This window comes from Mesocricetus auratus, unplaced genomic scaffold (genome assembly GCF_017639785.1).
Source record: "Mesocricetus auratus isolate SY011 unplaced genomic scaffold, BCM_Maur_2.0 Super-Scaffold_100046, whole genome shotgun sequence".
Lineage (NCBI taxonomy): Eukaryota > Metazoa > Chordata > Mammalia > Rodentia > Cricetidae > Mesocricetus > Mesocricetus auratus.
This window is the reverse complement of record NW_024429223.1, coordinates 3,803,683-3,827,939: the sequence shown is the minus strand read 5'-3', so window position 1 is coordinate 3,827,939 and position 24,257 is coordinate 3,803,683. Positions and strand designations below refer to the sequence as shown.

The 24,257-nt window shown below is 59.4% G+C and overlaps 1 protein-coding gene across 1 annotated transcript in view; it reads right to left on the bottom strand.

Annotated features, from left to right (window-relative positions):
* Positions 1-24,257, bottom strand: part of Pepd (peptidase D) — a 143,760-nt gene that overhangs the window by 2,139 nt on the left and 117,364 nt on the right. The window contains exons 10-13 of the mRNA XM_005081773.4: positions 20,264-20,332; positions 19,122-19,199; positions 9,842-9,990; positions 1,229-1,413 (exon numbers count right to left, since the gene is read on the bottom strand). Of these exons, the coding sequence (XP_005081830.2) occupies positions 1,229-1,413; positions 9,842-9,990; positions 19,122-19,199; positions 20,264-20,332 (481 nt within the window). The remainder of the gene's footprint in view (positions 1-1,228; positions 1,414-9,841; positions 9,991-19,121; positions 19,200-20,263; positions 20,333-24,257) is intronic.

The following is a 24,257-nucleotide window of genomic DNA, read 5'->3' as shown; positions in this document are numbered from 1 at the left end:
TTAGGGGACACTAAAGGATTTACAGTGAGGCTGCTGCTCCTAGGGTCTGCTGGGGGCGGGGGGGGGGGAGTTATAGGCTGTCCTCCAACAGACAGAGCTCAGAGGAGGCTGATGTCCAAGTGACCCACGGGCCAAGGACAGGGATGCCAGCTATGCTAAGGGTGTCTGTGCCTGCTACTCTGCCTGGGCAGAGGACTCAGTGGGGCCTCAACTTGTACCGGACTCTGAGGAGAGACCCAGATGTGTCTGCAGGCCTGAAATAAAACAAATGACTTTTATAGGAAAAGCCATATTTTTTCCACAGTGTTTATCTGTCAGAAGAATAGCCTGAGCACAAAGGGCTGCTTACTGGAAAAGATGAAAACGGTTTGCTGCCAATTTTCTTTGGTGGAAAAAGGACTTTGGCTACTAATGAATAACGAACCTCAGCTAACAATGTCTGGAAGGGTCTGCTCTTGGCTCCCTGCGCACAGTAGGATGGACAGAAATTAGGAAATTAAAACTGATTTTCTTTCTCCAAGTTTAACTGTTTACACTTGAGGAAAAAAAATAATTGAATAATAATGCTTCTCTTGAGCAATCCTCCCCTCCCCCCAGATCACTCTGTGCTTTCAAAATACCCCACAGCCAAGAGGCTGGGCCCAGGCTTGGCTAACTGGCTGGGGGGGCCCCAGGGTGTGCACCCGTTGCACAACCCGCCCCCTGCACGGTGGGCACCGGGCCAGGCTGGGCAGCAGGAACAGGCCCCCAGGGGCCGTAGCCACCTGCCCAGCAGGGCTGCCCAGGAGCCCTCGGGCACCCACTGGGTGGTCCTCGGGGAGCTGGCAGTAAGAGGCCAGGGAGCCCTGTCTGAAGATGCCCTGCAAGCCTTCCTCTCCCGCCAGTGGCCCGGGGGGGGGGGCAGCTAGGGAGCCGGGAGGGGCGGGGCTTTGCTGCCGAGCCGGGGGGGGGGGCAGAGGCAGTGTGAACGAAGGACGTGCAGGCTTTGGGGTGACTCTGAAACCTGGCTTCGGCTCCACTGTCCCTGGGGGGGGACCTCTGCACAGACACTACACACAGCGTGTGTCTTGAGGCCCTGTAAGCAGAGGCGTCCACCTCCAAGCCTGACGCCTATGCAGCCACTGGGGACCCATGCCTCCTGCTCTACTATCTCCAGTAACCGCCCCCCCCATGAACCCTCAGTGCCCCGCTAAGGGCCAGGCGTAGGGAGACCTGTGTGCTCACTGACCTCAGGGTAACCTCCCACGTCGTGCACATCCAGGCCCAGGAAGTGGCCGAGCCCGTGTGGCATGAACACTGCTCCCAGGTGGACCTGGAGCATGGCGTCCACGCTGCCACTCAGGAGGCCAATGCGCGTCAGCTCCTCCAGGTGGACGCGGTCGGCCAGCCGGTGCATGTCAGGCCACCAGACACCTACGGGTGAAGGAGAGAGAGGCCAAGGTAAGCCGGGGCGGGGGGGGGGGGGGGGCTCTACAGACCAAGGGGTGAGGTCCCAGACTGAGGTGGGTGGGCCCTCAGTGAGGACAGGACACACCGGGGACTGACTGCGTAGCCCAGACCGCATCATCACGCCGCAGGAGCAGGCTTCGGGCAGCAGAAGCCGGGGGCCGAGAGAGCAGGAGCGGCTGGCTCAGGCCCTGCGGGAGGGAGGCTTCAGAAGGTCTGCCTGAGGCTTGGGAGAAGGCACCCCTGCACACCCCAGGATGGCTGACTCAGTCTGGAAGCTGCTGTGGGAGCAGAGGCTTCTGGGTGAAGGGACAGCCGGTGTGGCCTCACCCTCTGGTAGGCAGGGGTCTGGAACCATTTCCATGGTTGCCTGGATGTCCTGAGCCCAGGCTGCTGGTCAGACTCATCTCTGCCTCATGTTTCTGGGGCAAAGGTCACTTCCGTGCTGGCTAGATTTATGCCCACTTGACACAGGCTACTTATTTGAGAGGAAAGAGCCCCAGTCAAGAAAATGCCTCCATAAGATAACGCCGCAGGCAAGCTTGTAGGGCACTTTTCTTAGCGATTGATGAGGGAGGGCCCAGGCTGCGGTGGGTGGGGCCACCCCTGGCCTGGTGGTCCTGGGTTCTATAAGAAAGCAGGCTGAATAAGCCATGAAGAGCAAGCCAGTGAGCAGCTCCCCCTCCATGGCCTCTGCAACGGCTCCTGCGTCCAGGTTCCTGCTCCGTTTGAGTTCCTGCCTGGGCTTCCCTCAGCGAACTGTTATGTAAGCCAAATAAACCGATTTCTCCTGAAGTTGCTTTGTGGACACTTCATGACAGCCACAGAAACCCTAACGAAGACACCTCCCATGCGCAGAGACCAGGCGCCAGATGGGCTTCATAGACCTGGGGCTGAAGGACAGTCAGCCAGCACTGCTTGGACTAACAGGCCCCCGTAGGACCTCAAACAGCATCAGGGCCTGCCCTGCCTGCTACGGTGTCTCCAGGGAGACCCCCAGACAAGGACCTAGGCCCAGGGTAGTCTTCAGCCCTGACCCCATAAAGGCTGAGCCTAGGTCACAGTACTGGTCAGAGGGCAGATGGCAGCATTGTCCTCCCAGTCAACCCCAAAGACCTCCCAGCCACGTCCTCCTCCGGCTTAGGGCCGCCGCCACCTCACCCCTTGATGAGCCACACTGTAAGAGGGGAGGGTGGGATACCCTATGTAACTCAACACTCCACAGCAGTGGCTGTCACCCTGTGGGTCACAAAGCCTTTGGGGGCCAGCCCTTGGGGGGGTCTCATCAGATACTCACATTACGATTCGTAACAGTGGCCAACTAAGTTGTGAAGTAGCAACAAAAATAACCTTATGGCTGGGGCCCCCACAACACAAGGGGACCGTATTAAAGGGCCACAGCATCAGGAAGGTCTACAGGGTCATCAACAGAGAGGGCCAGGCCCGAGAGCCCAGACTGCTGAGCTTCCGCAGCTGACGAGGGGTCCCCATCCCCTGCCAGGGAGCAAGGCTAGCCCACAGGGTGCTGAGGGACCCATAGGCCAAGCTGTAAATGTGGGGAGGTAGGAGGTTTGGCTCTGAGGCGGAGCCAGCCTTCCTATGGTCTAGAATCTGCTTCTGGGCAAGCCCGGGGAGCATCTGGTTATTGCTCCCCGCATCTGGGACCCTCCTAGGCATACAACTCCCTGTGAGCCAGGGCTTTCGGAATCCAATGGTTGGCATTTCAGAGGTGGAGGCCGGGTAACGGGATCCCAGCTGTTACAGCATGAGCAAGCTGTCCCGATTCCCTGGCCTACAGGTGCCACATCTGTCCCAGAGCCACAAAGCTGGCCCAGAAGGCTGGCTAGTCTTGCATTGACAGCCACCAATGATCTGTCACTTGGGGCCAGCCAGAGCCTGGTTTCAGCGCTCTGGTTGTGTGGGTCAAGTCAGCCCCACCTCTGGCTGCTGCTCTTCCCCGAGACCCACGTGGCCAGGCCTGGACAGTTCCGTCCTCCTCCACCACTGCCAGGCCTGGTCTTTCTCCAAAGACCAGGTTGTGTGCTCTAGAAGCACACAAGGTCTTCCCATGTTCACCTGGGCCTGGCCTTGGTTAAGCTGCCCCCCTCCTCACGTCCCCCACCCCCACTGCCACTCCTGGTACACTCCTGGACACATGTCTCTCCACCAGGATAGCGGTGTCCCCCATGACACCCCAAGACTTGGCTTGGCACAGCGTGTGCTCCCCAGGTTCAGTGCTCCGAGTTCTGGGCCTACAAGTGTCCAAACAGCTGTGCCCACTCAGCCTCCAGTCAGCCCGGCAGCAAAGGGAACCTAGACGAGGTTTGCCCTGAATGGGGTCCTCCTTTCGTCACCAAAGGCGAGCCCCACGAGTGGCTGGCTCCAACCTCCTGGCATGGCTGAGCCTCCACTGAGAGGGGGTGTCAGGTCAGGTGGGCCCCCCAAGCCTCATGGTGGTTCCTGGGAGGCTGCTGGCACCCAGCCAAATGGCCCTCGTACCCCTGGTGCCCCATCTTCTTTGCTTGAACACCCTCAGGTGCAAGGCACAGTTCTTGGCTGTACGTGGGGACTTTCTTTCTGCCCGTGTGTGGTTAGGCTGTGACAGTGACTCCCTCGGCCTCGGCAGGTGTGTGAAGGGCGCCGTCGTCTGGCAAGGCTGAGCCTGGGCACCCCACTAGACACTAAAGTACCCGTGTGGATGGGGTGAATGTTGCTCTCCCCCCCTCATGCCATTCACGTCGCTAAATTCCACCCTGTGGAAACAGCATTATCCCTGGATCCCCACCCACCCCCCTCAATAGAAACCCTGGGCACTGCTCAGAGGCATCGGGGAGACTGGTGGGCAGTGACACCTTACTCCCCACCCCTGGGGGAGCAGCCAGGACCAGGGTGACAGTTGACAAGCCATGTCCATCTCCCTGCAGTGCCCCGTGGCCAAGATGCCTCTCCAAGCCCCTGCTGCTCCTCATCTTGGGCCTCTGAGAGACTTTCTCCGGGGGAATCTTCTCTGATTGTGCCTTCTTGGTCTAGCAGAGCCAATTCGTGACGGCACAGCAGAGCAGCATAGCCGGGGCCTGAGGGGGCGGGGTTCTGGCCTTCCCCGTGGCTAGTCTGCAGCCAGTACTGGAAACACACAGTCCGGGATTCATGCGTGACCTGCACCCCACTCTGAGTTCAGAGCCCAGGGTGGGACGGCTTCCCCAGAGCTCAGAGAGGTGACGCTTCCCGTGCCCAGGCTCCAGGCTGGCTTTCTGCAGGCCCCTGCTCCACCTGGCCTCCCTTACCGGCACTCAGCGGGCCTGGAGCCTGCTGCTGCTGGAGCCAGGGAGGCCTCTGAGAGCTGCAGCAGTGGCATCCATCAGAACCCCAGGCTTCCTGCCCAGAGTGTGACAGCCCTGGGGGGCTCCCCAGCCAAGCCAGGGAGGCAGCGGGTCCCCCTCACCCCCCCCCCCCCCCGGGCTACTTGGTCAGACAAAGAGCTCACTTCATGTGCGGACAATGGCCCTCACGGGATGGTTGATGTGGGAGCCAGGCCCGTGGGGTGTGGGAGCAAAGGCACAAAGTCCAGGTCTCGGGGCGAGCTAGCTGCGTGGCAGGCCAAGCTGGCACCAGGCCTGGGGCCTCCAGCCCAGCCCACCCTGCAGCGTCTACTTGGGGACCCCGGGGACTCATTCACCCTTCGGAGGGGCAGGAAGCAGCGTGTGTCCAGGCAGCAGGCGCCTTGAGGCTGCTGAGGAGGCGGGGTGGGCGGAGCCATCGCATGCAAACTTCCTGAAGCTCCGCTCTCCTCCACACTCTGGGAGCATCCACGCAAATGCTCGGAGCTAGGCGGAGAGAGCAGGGACACTGGGCCCCGGGATAGCTCTCCCAGGCCTGGCAAAGGGCATGCAGGGTTACGGGAGGTCCCTGTACCACTAGTGGCGCAACCCCCGTATTCCTCGCCATCACTGACAAGGGCCAATCAGAAATCTAACCACTCCACCCCCCCCCAACTGCCTGTCAGGGCAGCAGGGAGCCGGGCGAGGTGAGCCCCTCCCCACACCCAGGTCAACAGAAGACACGGAGTCTGCTCTTGGGGACACTGCCCTGTGCCCTTCCCTACCCCACCTGGCCATCACCTTACGTTCCCCTCTGGCTCGCTCTGGGAGCAGGAGGACTGCTGGTCAGTGGCAGCCAGCCCCTCTGGCTTTATGCTGCTACCCTACCTCTGCCCCAACACGCAACCCCCCACCCCCACCCCCCAAATGGCAGGAGCCTGAGCCAGGACCAGAGCCAGGAGTGCTGGAGGGCCAGGGCTGGGTCACACAGTTAGGACCATAGCAACCATCGCCAACAGCATCTCCAGGCAGGTGTCTCGAGCAGAGAGAGGGTGGCTGGGCAGGGTAAATTGAGATGGTGGGTCCCAGAAGGTGACGGAACCAATGAGGCCTGGCAGCACTGAAAGTTTGAGACCCAGCTAGGTGTGGTGGCGCACGCCTTTAGTCCCCAAAGCTGGCAGTCCGTACAGCCCTGAAGCCACCAAAGCCCCTCGGAACTTGGACTCCACCCAGCCAGTGGCCAGCACTGGTGGGCAGCGCGGCCTGCCCACACTCCTGCAGACTCTCCCGTGACCTCCCTGGCTCTCTGAGTGACAGAGGCTGCTCCTCCTCCTCTTGGCCCAGGACAGAGGAGCCAAGGCCTGCATTCTTCAATCCCCCGGGGCTGCAGCTGCTGGTCCATGTGTGTTCTGATCATTCTGGTTCCTGCCTTTCCCCTGGGCGTCGTCGTGGTGTGATTTCCTGTCTGTCTTTATTTACTCTTCCCTGGAAGGTCTCAGGAAGCAGCCGGGCAGTCTCAGCAGGGCGTTTGTCTTGGCTCAGACGCTGAACCCACAAACCAGGGGCAATTCCGCTGAGATGGGCAGGGGGCTGGCTAGCCACTGCCAAATTCACCACTGTGGTGGGGCGATTCTGTCCCCATCTGCTGAGCAGCGCTCTGTGGACCCTGGAGGCCAATGTACACGGGGGGACCAGATGGGAGTTTCGCTCTGGCCTAGTGGACATTCGGTGTCATAATCTACGGGAAGCAGCCGGAGCTCCGTTCCACCCTCCCACAAGGAGTCTTCAAGTCACCAGCATGGACTCACCTAGGCTAGCTGGTGAGTCCAGCATCGCCAAGAGTGCGCGACTTTAGAGAGGCCCCACCTCTTGTGGTCTGCAGGGGCGGGCTCGGAGCAACTGGGCCTGGATGTGCTGGCCCAGTGGTGTCCCGAGTAGCCCACCCGGCTAGGAAAGGTGACCGGATAACTGTGGACATCCAACCTAAGGCCCCCCTGAGCGCAGAGTGGGGAGCAGTTCCGTAAGCCTGGGCTGCGGGGGCCTACTGTGTTGGCCAGGCTGCTAACTGTGGTGGTAATGTCCAGTCCCCTGCAGCGGCCAAGCCGCAGGTAGCTCGGAAGAATGGAGGCTTGGTGCTCCCAGGTGAGCAGACGGAGAGACACTGGCGCGTTGACAAGCAGGGTGTCCTCTCCGATTTGCCTGGCTGGCACCCATGGCTCTCGGAGGCCTGGCCCCTCCGCCAGTCCGCACCATGGCACGTGGCAGGGAATCCCAGGTCTGTCTGTCTTGTGTGGAGGTGGGGGGCGGGAGTCCGCGGGGCTCACTTCACGTTCCCATGATGACTACTGCGGCTTCATCATCGTGATGCATGAGGGCGGCTGGGTTGAGGCTGGCCTTGGGGTCCTTACGCGGCAGGCTCGGCCACCAGCAGTGGGGACACCTGCGTTCCACTGCGGCCTGGAGAGGTCTGAAGATACCGCCCCGAGGGTCACCGCCAGCTCAACCCACACAACGACACGGCTGTCTGCAGAGAGTGGCTTGAGGTCCGCATCACAGACGCCAGATGGCAGGGACTTTGCCCAGTGGAGAGTCCTCATGGGGAAGAAGGCCCAGTTTCCTGGCGGGGCGTCAGTACACATCATGGGAGACGACACTCAACCCCCCCACCTTCTCAGCAAGGGCTGGCTACACACTTTGAAATATCGATCAATGAAATGACAATGTTCAAAATGAGCAAGACCGCTTGCCGGTGGTGGGGACAGGAGACTGCCCCTTGGGTGGTTGCTCTGCTGACTCAGTTTTAAAGGGGGCACAGAGAACATCCTCTCCAGCCCCTGCTCCCAGTGGCTCCCTCAGACCCGAGAGTCCAGGTTCCCACACTGTCCTCTGATTCCAAGGGACGGGAGGGCCACACTGTCCCATGTGGGTCTGACTTCCTCGTGCCTTGTCTAATGCTCAGAGGCACTCCTGCTTTCTCAGCTGTTCCCTGCTCTTCCTCCCGGGCAAGCGGACTTCCTGTCTTTGGACTCATCCATCTGTCAAGCTCTGGTCCTGCATGCTGGGTGAGGGTACCCGGCTGTAGGGTTGAGCCCTGGCTCCAGCATGCTACACCTGCCTGCAGCTCCTGGCCTTTGATAGCAGGGAGCTCCCAGAGCTAGACCGGGGCTGTTCCCAACATGCCACTTCCAAACATGACCAATGCCGCTTCCGAACATGACCAATGTCGAGGTCCCTCCACGACTAAACAGGGCCCCGAGGTCACAATGTAAATCATTCCAACAATGGGCCACGGGGCCACAGGGGACTATTTATCCAAACGCTGAACCAGCAAGTTCTGGGGCCGTAGCACGCCACATCCTGGGGCTTTCACAGTTCTGGAGACCAAGATCATCTGTTTTCTTTTCTTTTTTTTTTCTTAATCAAGGAACCATGGAGATGTGCAAATCTGGCCACCAGACTCTTTAGAAATACTTCAGAAATCCAGTTTTCAGGCCTGCATGACCCACCCAGGCCCCGAAGCTTCTAGTCTCCACTTCCAGATCACAGAAGAGTAGGGAGGCTGCTGTCGGCTTCCTGTCCCTTGAGTGTGGATGTGTGGACCCCATGGACCAGAGCCGGCTGAGCTGCCCTAGAATGGACTCTGGGAGTTGGGGAGCTACCTGGGCCAGCTGGGGAACAAGGAAACTGCAGACTAGAGCCAGGCTTAAAACCAGCACGCTGCTGGGCAGGGCGCGGGGCCCGCATTCTGGATGCTTTGGACACTGTGCTGCTGCCTCCTGTATAGTGGTCCCCACATGGTGTAGGGAGACATTTGGGTTCTAGGGAAGGTCTGGGCTGCCCTAGGGTCAGCTGCTTCTTTAGGATGAGGGAGGTGGGGGGACACAGAGAAACGGGGTTTGGGGTAGGTCAACCCTCAGAGCTAGCATCACAAGATCTCGCCTTCAGCCCTTCTGGGGGTTTCATGTTGAAGAAGGCTGGGATCCGCACGGCCGGGGCAGGCTACTCTGTGTCTCTGCGCCTGTGACCACCCAACCACCTAAGCCCGCTGGCGAGGACTCTGCTGCTTACAAATGAAGGTACAGAGGCCTCAGGGGGACGCCTGTGGCAGGGGGGGTGTGACTGATCACCAGGTGAGCGACGGTCAGGGAGAGCTTCCCCATGGCCAGATGGAGCCTGGCCGCAGCAGACAGACTTTGCCCCCCTGTAGGCAGAGGTGCCTGTACAAGGCGGGGCTCCCTGATGCTACTAGCCAGGGCTGTGGCTCAGTGCCGCGGCCAGGGAGGAGGGTGGCCTCATCGGGAAGCATGGCCAGTGGCTGACCTAGGAACAGGAGGGCCTGTAGGTCCCAGAAGAAAGGCTCTCGCTGTTTGCCCTGTAGGGAACCGCCATGCAGTGGGGCGCTGAGGGGCAGTTTCTGGGGGCTCTACAGGTCGTACGGAGGTGCGTGGGGAAGACCCACCCAGGCAGCGTCCATACAGTGGAGCCGGGGCAGCTGGCTGCAGAGAGGACACCAGGTTCACTCCCGCCACGGCAGCAGGACAGTGACCAGGTGACTAACTCATGGCTTGGCAGTCTCGGGGGCTTTCTGCCATGCAGCCTAGCTCCTCCTGCTGCCTCCCCAAGCACACACAGAAAACAACCCCGAGGGGGAGCTTCATGACTCAAGCTCTGCGTGAAGTCAGAGCTTGCTCTGCGGTCCAACTACATGCCAGTGTGCAAAGCTGTCCTGGACCTTCCTCAAGTGGACTGACTCTGTTTTGGTCGATGTCCCGGTGACCAATGTGTGCGGAGGGATGTGCAGGGAGATGGGGCTGGATGGGACATGGGGACCCAAGGGACCTTGCAGATCCAGCTCTGTGGCTGACACGGTCAGCCCTGTGTCCTCAGGGGACAGAGGCGGGGGGGGGGGCTCCTGGCACCTGGACTCTAACTGGCCAAGCACGTGCAGCAGATGTAGACAGACTTCAGGGACTGCTTCCTCTCAGTGTCCGACACCCCACCCCCGCTCGCTACCGGGCAGGCCACCAGCACGCCCCTGCTCTCCCGTCCGTCCGTCCGTCCGTCCGTCCCTCCCTCACCTGGCTTCATTGTGCTCATCACAGCCCTGCAGCTCTTCAGGACGGCCTCGTAGATTTCCTTCTGGTCCTCTGTGAACTTGCCATTGGCAGGGAAGGAGCAGGTAATGTCGGACGCGAAGCAGTAGTACTCTCCGCCCATGTCAAACAGGCTGTGGGGACAGGGAGTCATGAGACGGGCAGGCGGGCGGCCACTCAGAGCTGCGTACCCCACGCCCCTGGGGCTGCGGCAGGGGGCCCGAGGCCCACCTCCTCAGGAGATGTGGCTGGTGCAGCAGGTTCCTTTCCAAAAGAAGGGAGCCATGCAGGGACAGACCGGCGTGTGTGTGTGTGTGTGTGTGTGTGTGTGTGTGTGTGTGTGTGTGTGTGTGTGTGTGTGTGCCGGCCTGTCACCTGAGCAACTTGGGAGGTGGAGACAGGACTGAAACTTAAGACCAAGCTGGGCAGTGGTGGAGCACACTTTTATCCCCAGCACTCAGAGGTAGAAGCAGGCAGATCTCAAAGTGAGTTCCAGGAAGAAAAAAAAAAATCTTCAAGATCTGTCTGGGCCAGCCTGGTCTCAGAAAAAAAAAAAAAAGAGTGGAAAGAGCGCTGGAGATGTCACTTAGTAGCTCACACGAGCCTGCACACCTGAGGGTCAGCCTCCAGAACCACAGAAAGGGAGGGAGGGAGGGCTGGCTCAGTCTGTCCAGGGAAGGCTAAGGAAGCCTGGCGCTGGCAGCCTTGGTGTGGGGACCTGTTCAGAACAGTGGGAGAGACCATGGGAGGATGCCTAGGTCTCCAGACGCCCGCATGCCAGCTGCCGCCCATGTGAGCCTGCCAGGAGACTCCCTACGCCCACCTTGTCTGCACCTAGGACATGTTTGCCCAGTGGGTTGAGTTGCACCAAGCCTTTCTGACGGGGCCCACGGCGCCTGGGAGGAACCAGCAAGTGGCGGGCACCTGAGGTGTCATCTGCTCAGGTAGGCAGACATGCCTCGCCAGCGCTTGAGAGGGATAAAGAGGAAACGCCAGAGTGCGAGCAGCCTGTTTAGCAGGGCCTTCCTGGGGACTGACCGAGGCCACAGGCGGGTGGCTGTGCAGGCTGAGGTGGTGGAGAGGACTCGGAGGAGTCTTGAGCCAGTGGAGGCCGGACAATGGTGGAGGGCGGCCAGGCCTGCTGAGTCAGAACCATGGAGCTACCCCTCTGGATACTCTGTCATGGCTCCCGGTAGAGCAGAGTCACATAACCGGCCACGGGACCCAACAATGGGGACAGACAAGAATTCTGCCCTGTGCACCATCTGGGATGGAGCAAGGAGGAGGCTCGTGGGTCCTGGCCTGGCTTTTAGGACGTGGATCAGTCACCCCAGAACGTCATTTTAGCATCCCCAGGAGGGTCCTGCAGCAGACGCAGAGAGAGGGCCTATTCCTGGGGTCATGACATTAACTCTAATCAGCCTGGCTGAGAGGTCAGGGTCCAGCCTTTCTGCACCAATGGAGGCTAGCTCTGCTTAGTGTGGTGGGGGGTGAGGGGGTAGGGGGTGGGGGAGGCCATGTCCAGGACACCATGTCCATCTGCAGCCAGACACATGCCGGCCAGTTGGAGCCCAGGGCATATCTGTGGCTTCCTTTATGAGAGCCTCTCACCCAAATCCTACTCTAACGGCAACCACAGACATTCCAGAAGTTGCCTGTGTGCTAGTGTTGAGAGGGGGTTGGGGACAGGGCGGACCCCCCCCCCCCCCCGCCCTGCATGTCGAGCATGGGTTCTGGCCACATGGCTTGCCAAGCAGTACCAGCTACCGAATGGCAGCTGACTGTAGAGAGGAAAATCTCCAGCGCTCGGGACGCCCGGACAGCACGCCGGAATCCAAAGTCCTCGGTCAGGCACTTTTTAATCTCCCGACTCTCCTGGTTGCAAAACACCATAAATGGGGTCAACGGAACGGAAGGCAAAGCACAGATAACATCTCAGGTGACTCCTAGGGGGTGGGCAGAGGCAAACCCCCCCAACCCCCGCAGCATGACAGGGAACTTCAGCTTGGGTCAAAGTCTCTGGGGACCCTACGTGGAGCAGACTCAAGGGAGCAGGGCTTCACTTCAGGAAGACCCACCCAGCTTAGTTACAAGAGGACGGTGACAGAGAGGCCCTCCAGAGACACACCCAGGCATCTGCTCCCCGGGCTGCCAGAAACTGCCTGGAGGTTCGCTCCTGTGTAGGGTGTGTCTAGAGGGCGGGGCACGGAGAAGGCCCAGATGGCAGGGAAACTGAGGCTGTGAACTGAGGCCCAGGGGAGCCCTCAGCTGCAGTCACCCCGTCTTGCCGCTGCCACTCAGCCTTCGGGGCCTCACTTTCCCACCTTTAAGACGGGCAGGAGGCCCTCGCAGCAAGCTGCGGGCGGGAAAGCTTTCTGGAGGCTGGGACAGGGCTGCGGGAAGACCGCTTTCATCCGGGGCTTCCTGCACCCTGCAGGGGGAATCCAGGCTTCGTGGTTTGGTGGGTTGGGACCTTTGAAAATAAGTGGCCTGGGCAGACGGGCAGGGGACACTCGTCCCTGGGAGGTGCCGCAGGAAGGGTGGCCGGCAGTCGCTCTGAGGAAGGAGACCCTACTAACGCGCGTCTAAAGGAAAAACAGACGCGAGCTATTTTTAAAAACCAGGAAGCTCACACGATGACTCGGAATGCTAGAATCATCTAGAACGGGGCAAGACAAGTTTCTTCGGGGGGCACATCAGCCTGAACCAAGTGCTCTAAACTTCCCTCCTAACAGAGACGGCACGATGGGCGCGCTGATTTCCTCAGCCAGCCAGGCTCTCTCTCCTCCAGCTTCTAAAGCCTTCAGCTTTTTCTTTTTTTGTTAAAATCATCCGCTTTCTGGAGAAGGAAGTGTACCCCCCCGCCAGCCAGCTCCGTCCTGCCCGGCGACGCTCGGGCATGGGCTCAGTCTATTTTTGTGTTCTCGGTTCCCCATATTTTCTGCCTCTCTCTCTCTCTTTTTTTTTTCTGTTGTTGCTTATTGTTTTTAAATCCTCCCTCAGTGCTTTTCCATGCATAAATGGTTCCGATTCAAGCCATTTGGAAGCCAGGGATGAAAGCCGTCATTTTTATAAATCACTCCTCCAGTTCTCCGTCTACTGGGCCTACCCTACCCTTTCCATGCACAACTACGACGGAGGATTCCGTCACTCTTGGCTCTGTTGAGAATGCAAGATCTCCCCTTCCTGGCTGTGTAGGGGACATCCACCAGGGACACCTCCATCACCAGCCGAGTGGGTCTGTGTGATAATCTGAGACATCTGGGAGACGACATGTCTCCAAGCAATGTGCTGGCGTCTACTCCCCACATGTGTTCCTGTGGCCGCGCTTCTGGCTGGGATGAACGCTCTGTCTTCCTCTGGCTCTTCATGGTGCAGCGCCAAGGCCTGGGCTACCTGCCACCACTGGCCCACCCAGACCCTCTCCAGGCCCTGCTTAACTCCCTTAGGCTCTGCGCAGGGACAAGCCAGCCCACAGGCAGGAGGCCTCCAAGGGAAATGCTGCAATGTTTATACAAGGGCCACTTTGTACTTGGGCTTGTAACTTCGTTTTAATCTGCGTATGCAACACACGCTTGGCCGCTTCTCACCCAAGACTGACATCTTCCCGTGCACGTGTGCTAAGCATGCCTTGCTCGGTACAGACTCTCCTGTGTGCACGCCAGGCTGGAGGGAGGGCGGGAGAGAGACGGGTTCTGAACGGCTGAAAATGCTCATCCGCCCCAGGCCTCAGCAGGGATGGCACTGGACGGCGGCTGGTCACCTTGTCTCCGCAGCGCTGCATGCTCTCCCAGGCTGGCCTCAGGTCTCGGGTCAGCTCCCTGCCTCTCCCACAAGGCCTCTGAGCACGGCAGCCCTCAGGGACGGCCGGCAGCATAGGAGCTATTTGTCCTCAGTGCTCACTCACGTTACGGGTGGACCCATGGGGTGACGCTCTTCCTACAGACGCCCTGGGTCAGCTGCTCCTCAGGATCTGAGTAGGCAGGGACGCCCCATGCCAGCAGCAGGTCCCCTACCCCCAAGGCCCAGATCGACAAATCCCTGGTGTGCTCTCTAATGAGAGCAATTCTATGCTGGGGTCCTACGTCTGCAGAGAACTGGCACAGAGGCACAGAGATGTCACAGAGGTGCAGGGCACTAATGCCAGGCCAGGCCCTCGAGAGGGGCACCGTACCATGGCCTGGACCAAGCCTCAGCCTTGTGGGCCCAGGGCTGGGCCCCAGGGCAGCAGCTGCTGTGGGTGGGCGGAGGCCAGCCGTCACCATCACGCAGACGGCACATGCTTCATTTCACGCTTTTGGCGACTAGAGTCTTGTGATGTCTGTGAGCACCCGGGCTGTCTAGACCAGGGCTGTTTAGACCACGGGTGGTGACGTCAACGGAGTGGGTGTGGCCACAGATCGGTGACAAACTAAACAGAAGGGGCAGAGGTCACGTGAAGAGGGGGGCATCTGCCTAGGGCCAGGAGGCACGGCTGCAAATACGAGCCCTGGTCAGAAGTCTAACGGTCTTCTGCGGTGGGACATTGGAGGTCCCGGCCGACTCACCTGCGCAGACAGCTAGCTAGCTGGCCGTGTTTGCAAGGGGAGCTCCCCTGCCCCTAAGGCTGGCCTCCCTTCCACTACGAAACGCTCTTGGTGGGGCCCTCTAGTGGTCACCAAGCTTCCCTTCAGAAACAGCAAGGTCGGGGAAGGGGTGAGTTGAGCCTGGCAGCAGGGAGCTGGCCGTGGGTGCCGTTCTCGCAAGCCTATTGGAATACTAGGCACAGGTGACAAGGAACTTGGAGCCACCCCCCCACCCCAAGCCTTCTGCAGCAGGGGAAGAGCCTCGGGCACAGACTCTCCCCGCCTGGGCCCACGGCTGGCAGATAGCCAACCAACCGGGACAGGCACAACCATCCCACCGTGGGATCTGCTAAAGTCCTTGGTAGCTGCAGCCCGGGGGTGGGGGTGGGGTGGGGTAGGGGGGTGAGGATAGGCACGCCTGTGATGGCGACCGGCTTTGTAAGACAGCTCGGCTGCCACCCAGGCTCCAGCTGTGACACAGAGGGACAGCAGCACAGCTGTAGGTAACTTTAAGTACTGTTCTGCGATGAAACCACCTTCGCTGCTCTGGGGTTTGATGACCTTCCTGACATGGCCATTATCAGAGCAGGAGGACAGATGAGACAGGGACGGAGAGGGAGGGGGCACTGGCCGGCCGCTAAGTGCAAGGCCAGGACTGGCTGGTCCCTAGCCGCACCCCAGGGCAGCGCAGCAGACCCACAACCCAGACGAAAGGCCTGCCTGGTCGAGTCCTGAGGCTACACTGCCCTCTTGTGGCCAGTGCTGGAAAGTCAGCCACCACCTGCCCTTGGAAGACCCAGACCTGGAGCACTAGACCTGTGTGCTCTAACAGGTTTGGAGAGGAGCCACGGCACCCCGCTGAGGAGGGGCGCCCCACTGAGGACAGGTCCTCTGCTGTGTGGAGTGAACTTGCACAGGAGTAAGGAGGAGCAGAGAACTCCGCAGCTCGGCCGGAGAGCCTTGCACAAGGATGACACAACTTGGGATGCCCCCGCTTTCCCGTGGACTTAGGCATGGATGCTGCTTTTCCTGCTGGCCCAGCGATAGCCTTTATCGGTATGCTTCCTGGAGGACAGTGACCTGACCAGCGGGTTCAGGGGACTCCAGGGACACAGCCAGAAGGCGCTCTGGGAGCCAACGGGAAAACTCCAAGAGGCTCAACAGCCGCAGGCCCCTACAGGCCTCATGGCTCTGCCCCGAGACAGACATCTGAAGCCACACACGTCTCCACTCCTTCCCTAGGATCCACACAGAGCAGCTGGGTGTGGGATCTGGCCCGGAGAAACAGGAAGGGACCTGGGAGCCCCTGGCTGGGATGTGGGATAGCCTGCAGCACAGACCAGGCTGGGCGACGGCTGGACCTCATGGGTGAGGACTGCGGCCCACAGCGGCTGGAAGTGGCCTTAGCCTGACTTTCAGCCCCGCCCAAGGTTAACTCGAGCAGGCAACGGTGGTGCGTGCCTGCCCTCTGAGCACTTGGGAGGCACGGGCACTGCTATACACCCAGGCCAGCCTGGGCTACAGGGTGGGACCCCAGTTTAACTGTTTGCAGGGAGATGTCCAGCCTCCCTGACTCTGCATTCACCAGCTCCCGACTCCTTGGACCCCATAGATGGATTGGAAACTGAAGTGGGAGAGGGGAGCCTCTGTGCTCAGGATCATACAACATGGCTCCTAGGACACGTGTGTGGGTGTATGCTGTGAGGTGTGGGCGTACTCACTCCTGGAAGAGACTGAGGGGGCACCTCCTCTCCTCACTGTTCTGGACTAGCTCTGACTCCCCAAACGGTCCTATTGCTGTTAAAGTATCTTTCATGTCAAAAGCTAGGTAGGGCCCAGAGCCCAGCCCTGTGCTCAATGCCTGGAACACATGTTCTGTCCCAGGAGGCACTCAGCTTTGGGACAGACGCCACTCTATACGCATGTTCTGGTCCCCTACCTTATGATGAAGGGCTGTGGCTTTATGTTGGGATAACAGTGTGATTTATTATTTACCGAACGCACTAGGTGCTTGGCAGATCAATTTCAATAAAACAATGGATTATAAATGCCGCCAGCAATCTGGCAGTAGCGGTAATCAACAAAACATGTTCTAAATGCTGCATAATAAATTGACTATAATAAACTCATAATGACTCCACTGGCTACATTTCAAAGTTAGCACTAGAAAAACAAAATCACCAATTTGAGTTGGACACGAACAGCGTGGGCTCCTCGGCCCCACTCCCGGTCACAGCTGTGCGCAGAGATAGGTGCCGCACGCTGCCCGTGCGGGCTGCGGTCACAGCAGCTGGGACATAGAGAGGCCTGAGGGACACAAGCATCCTAGCTGGCCCCTCCCCGTCTCTGGGATCCCCAGGAATGCAGGCAGTGCTGGCCTTCCCACAGGGCAAGAACCCCCTTGTAGACGGATGAAGTTGACAGTGGGGAAGTAGCTGCTTTCTCTGCTGTGTGCTGAACTCAAGAAAAGTCAGACTCACGGCCAACGGGGCTCCAACCAGTCAGAGCTCTCCCAGGATGGCAGGGACCCGCTCATGTGGCTGGCCTCAGCCTCTGCCCTGGGATCGGGGTCCAGTGTCCTGCCCTCCAGTCCTAACCAGAACAGACCAGAGCCGAAGATTATCAGAAAAGCACTCAGGCAGTGAGACCTTGTGGTGCGGACCGAAGTGTCGGCTCCTTGGAGGCTGAGGCGGGAGGGAGGAGGAAACTTCAGTCCTGCCTGGAAACCTTAGGAGACTCTGTCTCCAGATGACAAGGGGAAGGAGGGCCGGGCTGGGGATGGTTCAGTGCTAGTGTCTGCTGAACACGCTTGAGGGCCTAGGTAGGAGGGAGTGCCAGGAAGTGTGGGTGAGGGGGAGAGGAGGTCCAGGAGGGGTAAGCTTGGGCCATCAAAGTGCCTGAAGAGACCAGGTGGCCTCTCCTGCTGCCACGGGCTCCCCCATGGCCTAGAGGGGAGGGAGGGCCTGTTCTCCCCCTCCTCGTCTCCAGCTGAGCCAAGGCTGAGGCAGCCACCCCCCCCCCCGTCCCCCCAGTCCGGTGGCACCTCTTAAGATCCCAGCACCCAGCCGGGCGTTGGTGGCGCACGCCTTTAATCCCAGTACTCGGGAGGCAGAGGCAGGCGGATCTCTGTGAGTTCGAGGCCAGCCTGGTCTACAAGAGCGCGTTCCAGGACAGCCTCCAAAGCCACAGAGAAACCCTGTCTCGAAAAACCAAAAAAAAAAAAAAAAAAAAAAAAAAAAGATCCCAGCACCCTGCTGAACCTCAGCCAGGGCCCAGCTGAGCCCAGAGGCTCCCAGGGCTCTAAGGCCTAGACACAGGCCCGGGGTTCCAGGGGCTCTGAGCAACCTTCAGGCTGCCTGGCACTGGCCGGGGCCCCTTGTAGTCATGGAGGGGATGGAGGGGCAACGGCCTCAACTCTTGCTGGCTCCCACCTGGCCTGTCATTGGGCCCCAGGGAGAGGCCATTTTCAGCCGCTCCATTCCTTATACGCTCTCGCTGCCATTATCATGGGGAGTCCTGAGAGGTGTATGCTTTCTCCACTCACAGATGGGTAAACTGAGGCAGAGAGAAGAAGCCTTCCTTGCAGACAGACGGGTGGCTTGAACCAGAACGTCTCACCCAGTTAGCTGACCCCGGTGGGCACACTGGCAGCCATGCGCCTGTGTGGGCCGTGGGGGCGAGTGGCTGTCTTGTACTCGGCAGAGACTACCCAAAGCGTGGTGTGTTTCGCAGCAGCTCGGTATCTGTCCGTCCGTCCGTCCGTCCGTCCGTCCGTCCGTCCGTGTGTGCGTGCGTGTGTGTGTGCGCGCGCGCGCTCCCCCTCAGTAGACACCGGGTGGGAGCTCTGTGGAGCAGGGTTCCCCTCCCCACGGCAGGGTCCGAGCCACCCAGTGAGCAGCCACCACAAGACCGCAAGCCCGGGGATGAGTGCGGCGCTGGCTGAGAAGGGACCTGACGGTTCAGCCGGGCATCGCCGCGGCACTGCCGAGGAGCCCAGCTTTGAACAACACACCCAGCAGCAGCTAAGAACCAGCCAGGCATTGGCGGTGCACGCCTGTAATCCCAGCACCTGGGAGGCGGAGGCAGGAGGACTGCTCTCAGTTCTTGGCCAGTTCTAGCTAGACCCTCTAACCAACCAAACAGACATCTAAGAGCCAGGCAGGACAGGGACCCTTTAGGTCGACTGATGCCCACAGAACAATCCACCTGAAGGCCAAGGAGCGTGCCTCTGCGTGGCGTGCGATCAAGCTCCAGACCTCAGGGTGGCTCTTAGGAGCCCAGCATGGCTTGAGCCTGCCCTGGTCAGTGTCAGGTGGGAACGGCAGAGTGCCTGAGGGAGTTGTGTCTGTGAGTGCAGCTTCCTCAAAGCCAAGGGTGGCAGTCTGGCATGTTCCACCTGCCCTTGCTCTACCATGGCGGAGCTGAAGATAGTAAAAAAGTAAGCACCCGGCCCCCCAGCCCCTTCCCAGCTCCACAGGAAACCACGGGGACTCTTGCTGGCGCTCTGTCTCGTGGTGTTCGCTTGTAGGCGGCAGGCCTCAGGCCTGGGGGAAGGTAGCATGCAGGCTAAGAGCTATAGCAGAGAAAGTCCGGGCTGAAAGCGGGCCCAGGGCTTTGCTGTAGCCAACCCTCTTGGGACAAGGGCCCAGGGGCCTTTGGCTGACCCAGACGTGGGGTGACGACGGCTCAGCCTCACTTACCACATATCTCCATCCTTGATCGTCCGGTCATTGGGGGCCCCGGCATGGCCATAGTGAAGGACGGCTGCGTTCTCGCCGCTGCAGAGGACACAGGGGGCGGGGTTAAGATCCCACTGTCACTCGGCAGGACCTGGAGGCTGGGCCAGGCCCACAGCCGGGAGTAGAGGAACACGGTGTCCCCACCTGCCACAGAGCTGGAAGCAGCTCCCCGGGCCGGACAGCTGCGCCCGGGCTGGGGATGCGGGCAGCATATGCAAAGAGCAGAGGCTTGTGGGGCGGGCCCGGAGAAGCGCTAAGGCCAGGGAGGGTGATGGAAGGGTCCCAGTCTCAGGAGCCTCTTAGGAGTCCTACCCAGGGCCAGGGAGACCAGAAGCTAGTGGCTCCTTGTTCCCTGCCAATGGAGCTGCTCAGCAAGCAACGCCTTTAGGAAGAACTCGCAAGTCTGTCCAAAGGGGAAAACCCCACCTGGGTGTAATATTTATGGCTCCTTCTGAGAGTCTCGGGAATCGTAAAAGGAGAAATAACGGCTTTTCCCTCTATCCGCCAGAGAAGAACATTTCCAAGGACAGAGATGTTCAGATGTATTATTCATGTGCGTGTGAGGACGCTCACTCATATCAGTGCGAGCCGCCCACCTCTGTCCAGGCTGGGCAGGGACCAGGCTGCAGGGATGGATGGAGCTTGGGAGGCTGGCTTGGGTCAGCCCTAGCCACAGGAGGCCACCCACAGCTACGATGTGCCCATCCTGTCACACTCAGAATGACACCGGCAACCGGCCACTCACACAGCTGAGCACACCCCTGGAGACGACATCAGTGCAGGCAGGGCCAATGGCTGCCCCGACAACCACGGTTACTTCTGCCACGCGCGTCTGCAGGGGCACACCCTGTGCAGTGCCGCAGACACCCACACAGAGCCCAACACCCGCCCCCCCAACCACGCACACACGCTCTTATAATAAAAGGACTCAGGCCACGTGTTACCCACACTGCGCACGGCGATCCACATTATTTGCTACAAGCTACCCCGAGGCTAGCCTGTCTGTCCCATGCTACCTGCGCCCGTATGTGACGGAGCACGGGGTGCTGGCGGCAGAGGGTTGGGGGGATGTTGCCTCTCCTCCCCCGAGGCCCAAAACTTACCTGCAGCAGATACAGGTGTAAGAGGTGTGACGCATGCCGCCCCGAGAGTAACAGTAGTGGTGGAACAGGCTGTGGAGACACACACAGGGTGGGGTGTTACCGGAGTCGTCTACACGGTCTTCCGTCATCTTCCCGTGCAGATCCCCCACTCGGACCCGCTGCTGCCACACCCCTGAGCAGGCTCGCAGTTCCCCAGTGGGAGTGAGCGCAGGGCCAGCGGCGGGCCACAGACCCGTGGAGGCCAGAGCATCGCCAGAGAAGAAGGTGGGCACGGCAGGAGGCGGGAAGAAAGAACGCCACAGCCTGACCCTCGGGAGACAGGCTGGGATGAGGGACACAGTTCTATCCTATAGCGGCTGGAGGGAACGTCCTTGTGAGTCTGCAACTGCTGCCTGGCCGAGGAGCGACGAGACCCAGAGTCATCCGGGGTGGCCAGTGGAGCGCCGTGCCATGCTGACGGAGCAAGGGGGCGAGGCAGGGCGATCTCCAGAGAGGCAAGGAGGGGCAGGTCTTTGCCTGAGACAGCAGTAAGCCAGCTGGCCTTAGGGACATGCTCACACCTTAAGCAGGCAGGCCCGGCAGCAATGGCTGACGGGACAGATGGGCCCAGTGCCCAGGGATATCCTGGGGAGAGTGGGGTTATCACCACAGTACTGTACAGTCTGAGAGAGTGGGGGAGCGTGGGGGGTGATCCAGCCTTCTAGAAGGTTCAGCATATGAGAATACGCATGTCGGAAGAGGGCAGCGTGCGATCTCCTCACACTGGGTCCCCTGGGCAGACCCGGAGGAGGCTCTTCAGACACGGGCGGGCCAGAGAAGTCCCATCAGAAGGTCCACGTCCATCACCCCAGGAAGACTGCTGAGCTCAGGATAAGCTTGGGATACATTGTCAAAATTCTGTCTTCAAAAATCCAAACCAAAACAAGCAACCAAACGAGAGCAACGCGCAAAAGGAAGCCAGGGTTGGAGAGGCGGCTCGGCAGGCAGGTTCTGTCTGGCCGCTTGGTTCCCATCACCCACGCCAGAAGGCTCACAGCCAGCCGCCTGCTGCTTCAGCAGATCCAACACCTTCTGACCTCCACGGGCACCAGGCACGCATGTGCCATACATACACACAGGCAGGCAGGCAGGCAGGCGCAACACTCATGCGTGAGATAAGAGTAAGCAGATCTTAAAAGAAAGAAAAATCACGTGCACACCCCTTCTTAACAATATGTCACTATGAAGCTCCAGCTGGTCTAACTCACAGAGATCTTTTTACCGCTACCTCCTGAGTGTCCGGGTTAAAGGGGCCTGACAAAAATAAATCTTTTTTTTTCCTCTTTAAGAAAGAAAGCTGAACGGCATGAACCCCAGGGAGGCTGCGCTGGCCACAGCTTTAGAATGCCTCGGCCCCACCCTCCCATATGCCTTCGGCCTCGGCATCGGGGACACAACGTGCCCGGCTTCTGCAGAACGGAGCTGGTAAGGGGGCGGCGGCGGTGGGGAACCGTCTCCACTCCATCCCAGAGGCTCCGGCATCCCTGCTGGGCCCCGGCTCAACCCTGCGCTGAGAAGCAGACCCAGGTGGTCGTACCCTGCCTACCGCCATCTGCAGACAACCAAAGGCAGCCCGTGGGCACGCTGAGTGGCAGCCCTGCCTGCCCTGCACGCTCTAGGCCTGTTTTGGAAAGCGTCTGCGCGGAGGAGTTTAATCTTCCAGGCACTGTAAACACAAATTATGTATAATTGTTATGATTGGGTATTAAGTAGTTGTTATGCAGAAACGGTTCCACTAGATTCGATCGGCTTTCAGACTTGCCTGCAAACCTTCCAGGATAATTGGGTGTCTTACGAGTGAAATGTTTCCTCAAGGCAAAGGGTTTCAGGGGCTGTGGGGGAGGGGGTCGGACGGGACGGGACACCCACTCCTTCCTTAGCTGGTGTCGTATTCACAATGGCAGGCATGGGGCATGGGAGCCGTCAGACCTAAGGCAGAGAGCTGAGTCTGGCTTGAATTAGGCATGGACCCCTGGAGTTCTCCCACCCACCCGGGGAAGGCAACCTCCCTCTACAAATCCCCGCATGGACAGACAGTCTCAGAAACAGCTCCCTCTCCGCAGGAAGCCTCCAAGTCACCCGTGGGGCTTCAGGGCTCCCTCAGCGTTTGGAGATATGGCTCTTTAACAAAACGTCAGGGGGCCACAAGGCCACGTTCACGGAGGTGGAGACAGGTGAGCTGACCATGACCGCAGGCGCTACTGGGGTTGTCTCGCTTCAGAATAGGACAGGCAGAGGGACAGCCATGCCACTGGCACATACAGGAGGCAAACATGTTTCACCAGGATGGAGCCTGGGGTGGGTTCGCACCTGTGCCTGGGACAAACCTTCCTTGTATCCTTGGCTTCTGTGGAGAAGAGAAGCAACTTCCAGGGCAGGGCGTGGTCCGTGGAAGCGGCTCACACGCAAGCAGGACTCAGTTTCAGCTTAAAGCGTCTCCCAGCCACGTGTATGAGTCCACATTCCCATAAGCAGGAACTCCAGGGAGGAGAGCCACCCATGCAGAAATCCACTCCCAAAACGGGCCTGGTGTTCTTTACACCGGACATCGGCACGCTCTGCTATCGGTGACTGTCTGGAAACCCGCTGGCTAGCTGCTGCGGGTATTTTGGGAGGCTGTGGGGCCGGCTGGTGGACACAGGCTAACTGGGCATGGGCCCTCAGGTAGCCCGGCCCCGCCTTGAGTCCGTCTGCTGATCCTCGGAGATGAGGGAAACCCTGACCACCAGACTCTCCCTGGGCCACAGCCAGAGCTGTTCTTGGAGCCAAGCCTTTTCTGCCACCACAGGCCGATAGTCCCTGAACCATGAGCCAAGAGAAAGTCTCCCTCCCTCAAGCTGCTTCAGTCAGCTGTTTTGGTCACAGCCAAGGGACGGACGGGCGGCCAATCAAGACCCAGCCTTATACGAGCTAAGCCAGAGCTGCACTGCCCAGCCACCCTCAAGCCATTGGTGTTTTGATTTTTCTTTTCTTTTTCCTGTTAGAAGGCAGAAGCATCCAAGGACACACCGATGCTCTGAGGTAACAATAAGTAGATTAAGTGGGCCAGCCACGTTTCCTGCAGGCTACTAGGACGTGCAAAGGAACCCAAGTTCTAAGGGAAGCGAGGGGGACTCAGGGGGGGCGAGAAGAGATAAGGTCTCGTTTCTGATCTTTCAGGGGTAAGGACGGAGGATCGAAGGCGTTGAGCTGAGCCACGGCTGTCACAGGGAGGGGATGAGGGGCTGAGCTCAGCAGGCGGAGCTGGGATGAGCAAGGGTGGGCCAGGCTGGCGGAGCCCCCGGACCCCACCTCAGCAGCCAGGGTACTTCAGGAAGATCCCCCTGCAGCCTCACGGAAAAACAGCAACGGAGAGGCCAGCTGCGGAGTGACCCAAGCGCGTGGTCACAATCTGCTACGGGCTGCCAGCTGCCCCTCTGGAACTACAGTATGGGACCCGATGGAGGCCTGCAGCCAGAAAGCCTCCCCCCACATAGAGTAGAGTCTGCACAGTGACACACACATAAACCTGTACACATAGTGTCTGCACGGGGACACACACATAAACCTGTACACATAGTGTGCACAGTGACACACACATAAACCTGTACACATAGTGTGCACAGTGACACACACATAAACCTGTACACATAGTGTCTGCACGGGGACACACACATAAACCTGTACACATAGTGTCTGCACGGGGACACACACATAAACCTGTACACATAGTGTCTGCACGGGGACACACACATAAACCTGTACACATAGTGTGCACAGTGACACACACATAAACCTGTACACATAGTGTCTGCACAGTGACATACACATAAACCTGTACACATAGTGTGCACAGTGACACACACATAAACCTGTACACATAGTGTCTGCACGGGGACACACACATAAACCTGTACACATAGTGTCTGCACGGGGACACACACATAAACCTGTACACATAGTGTCTGCACGGGGA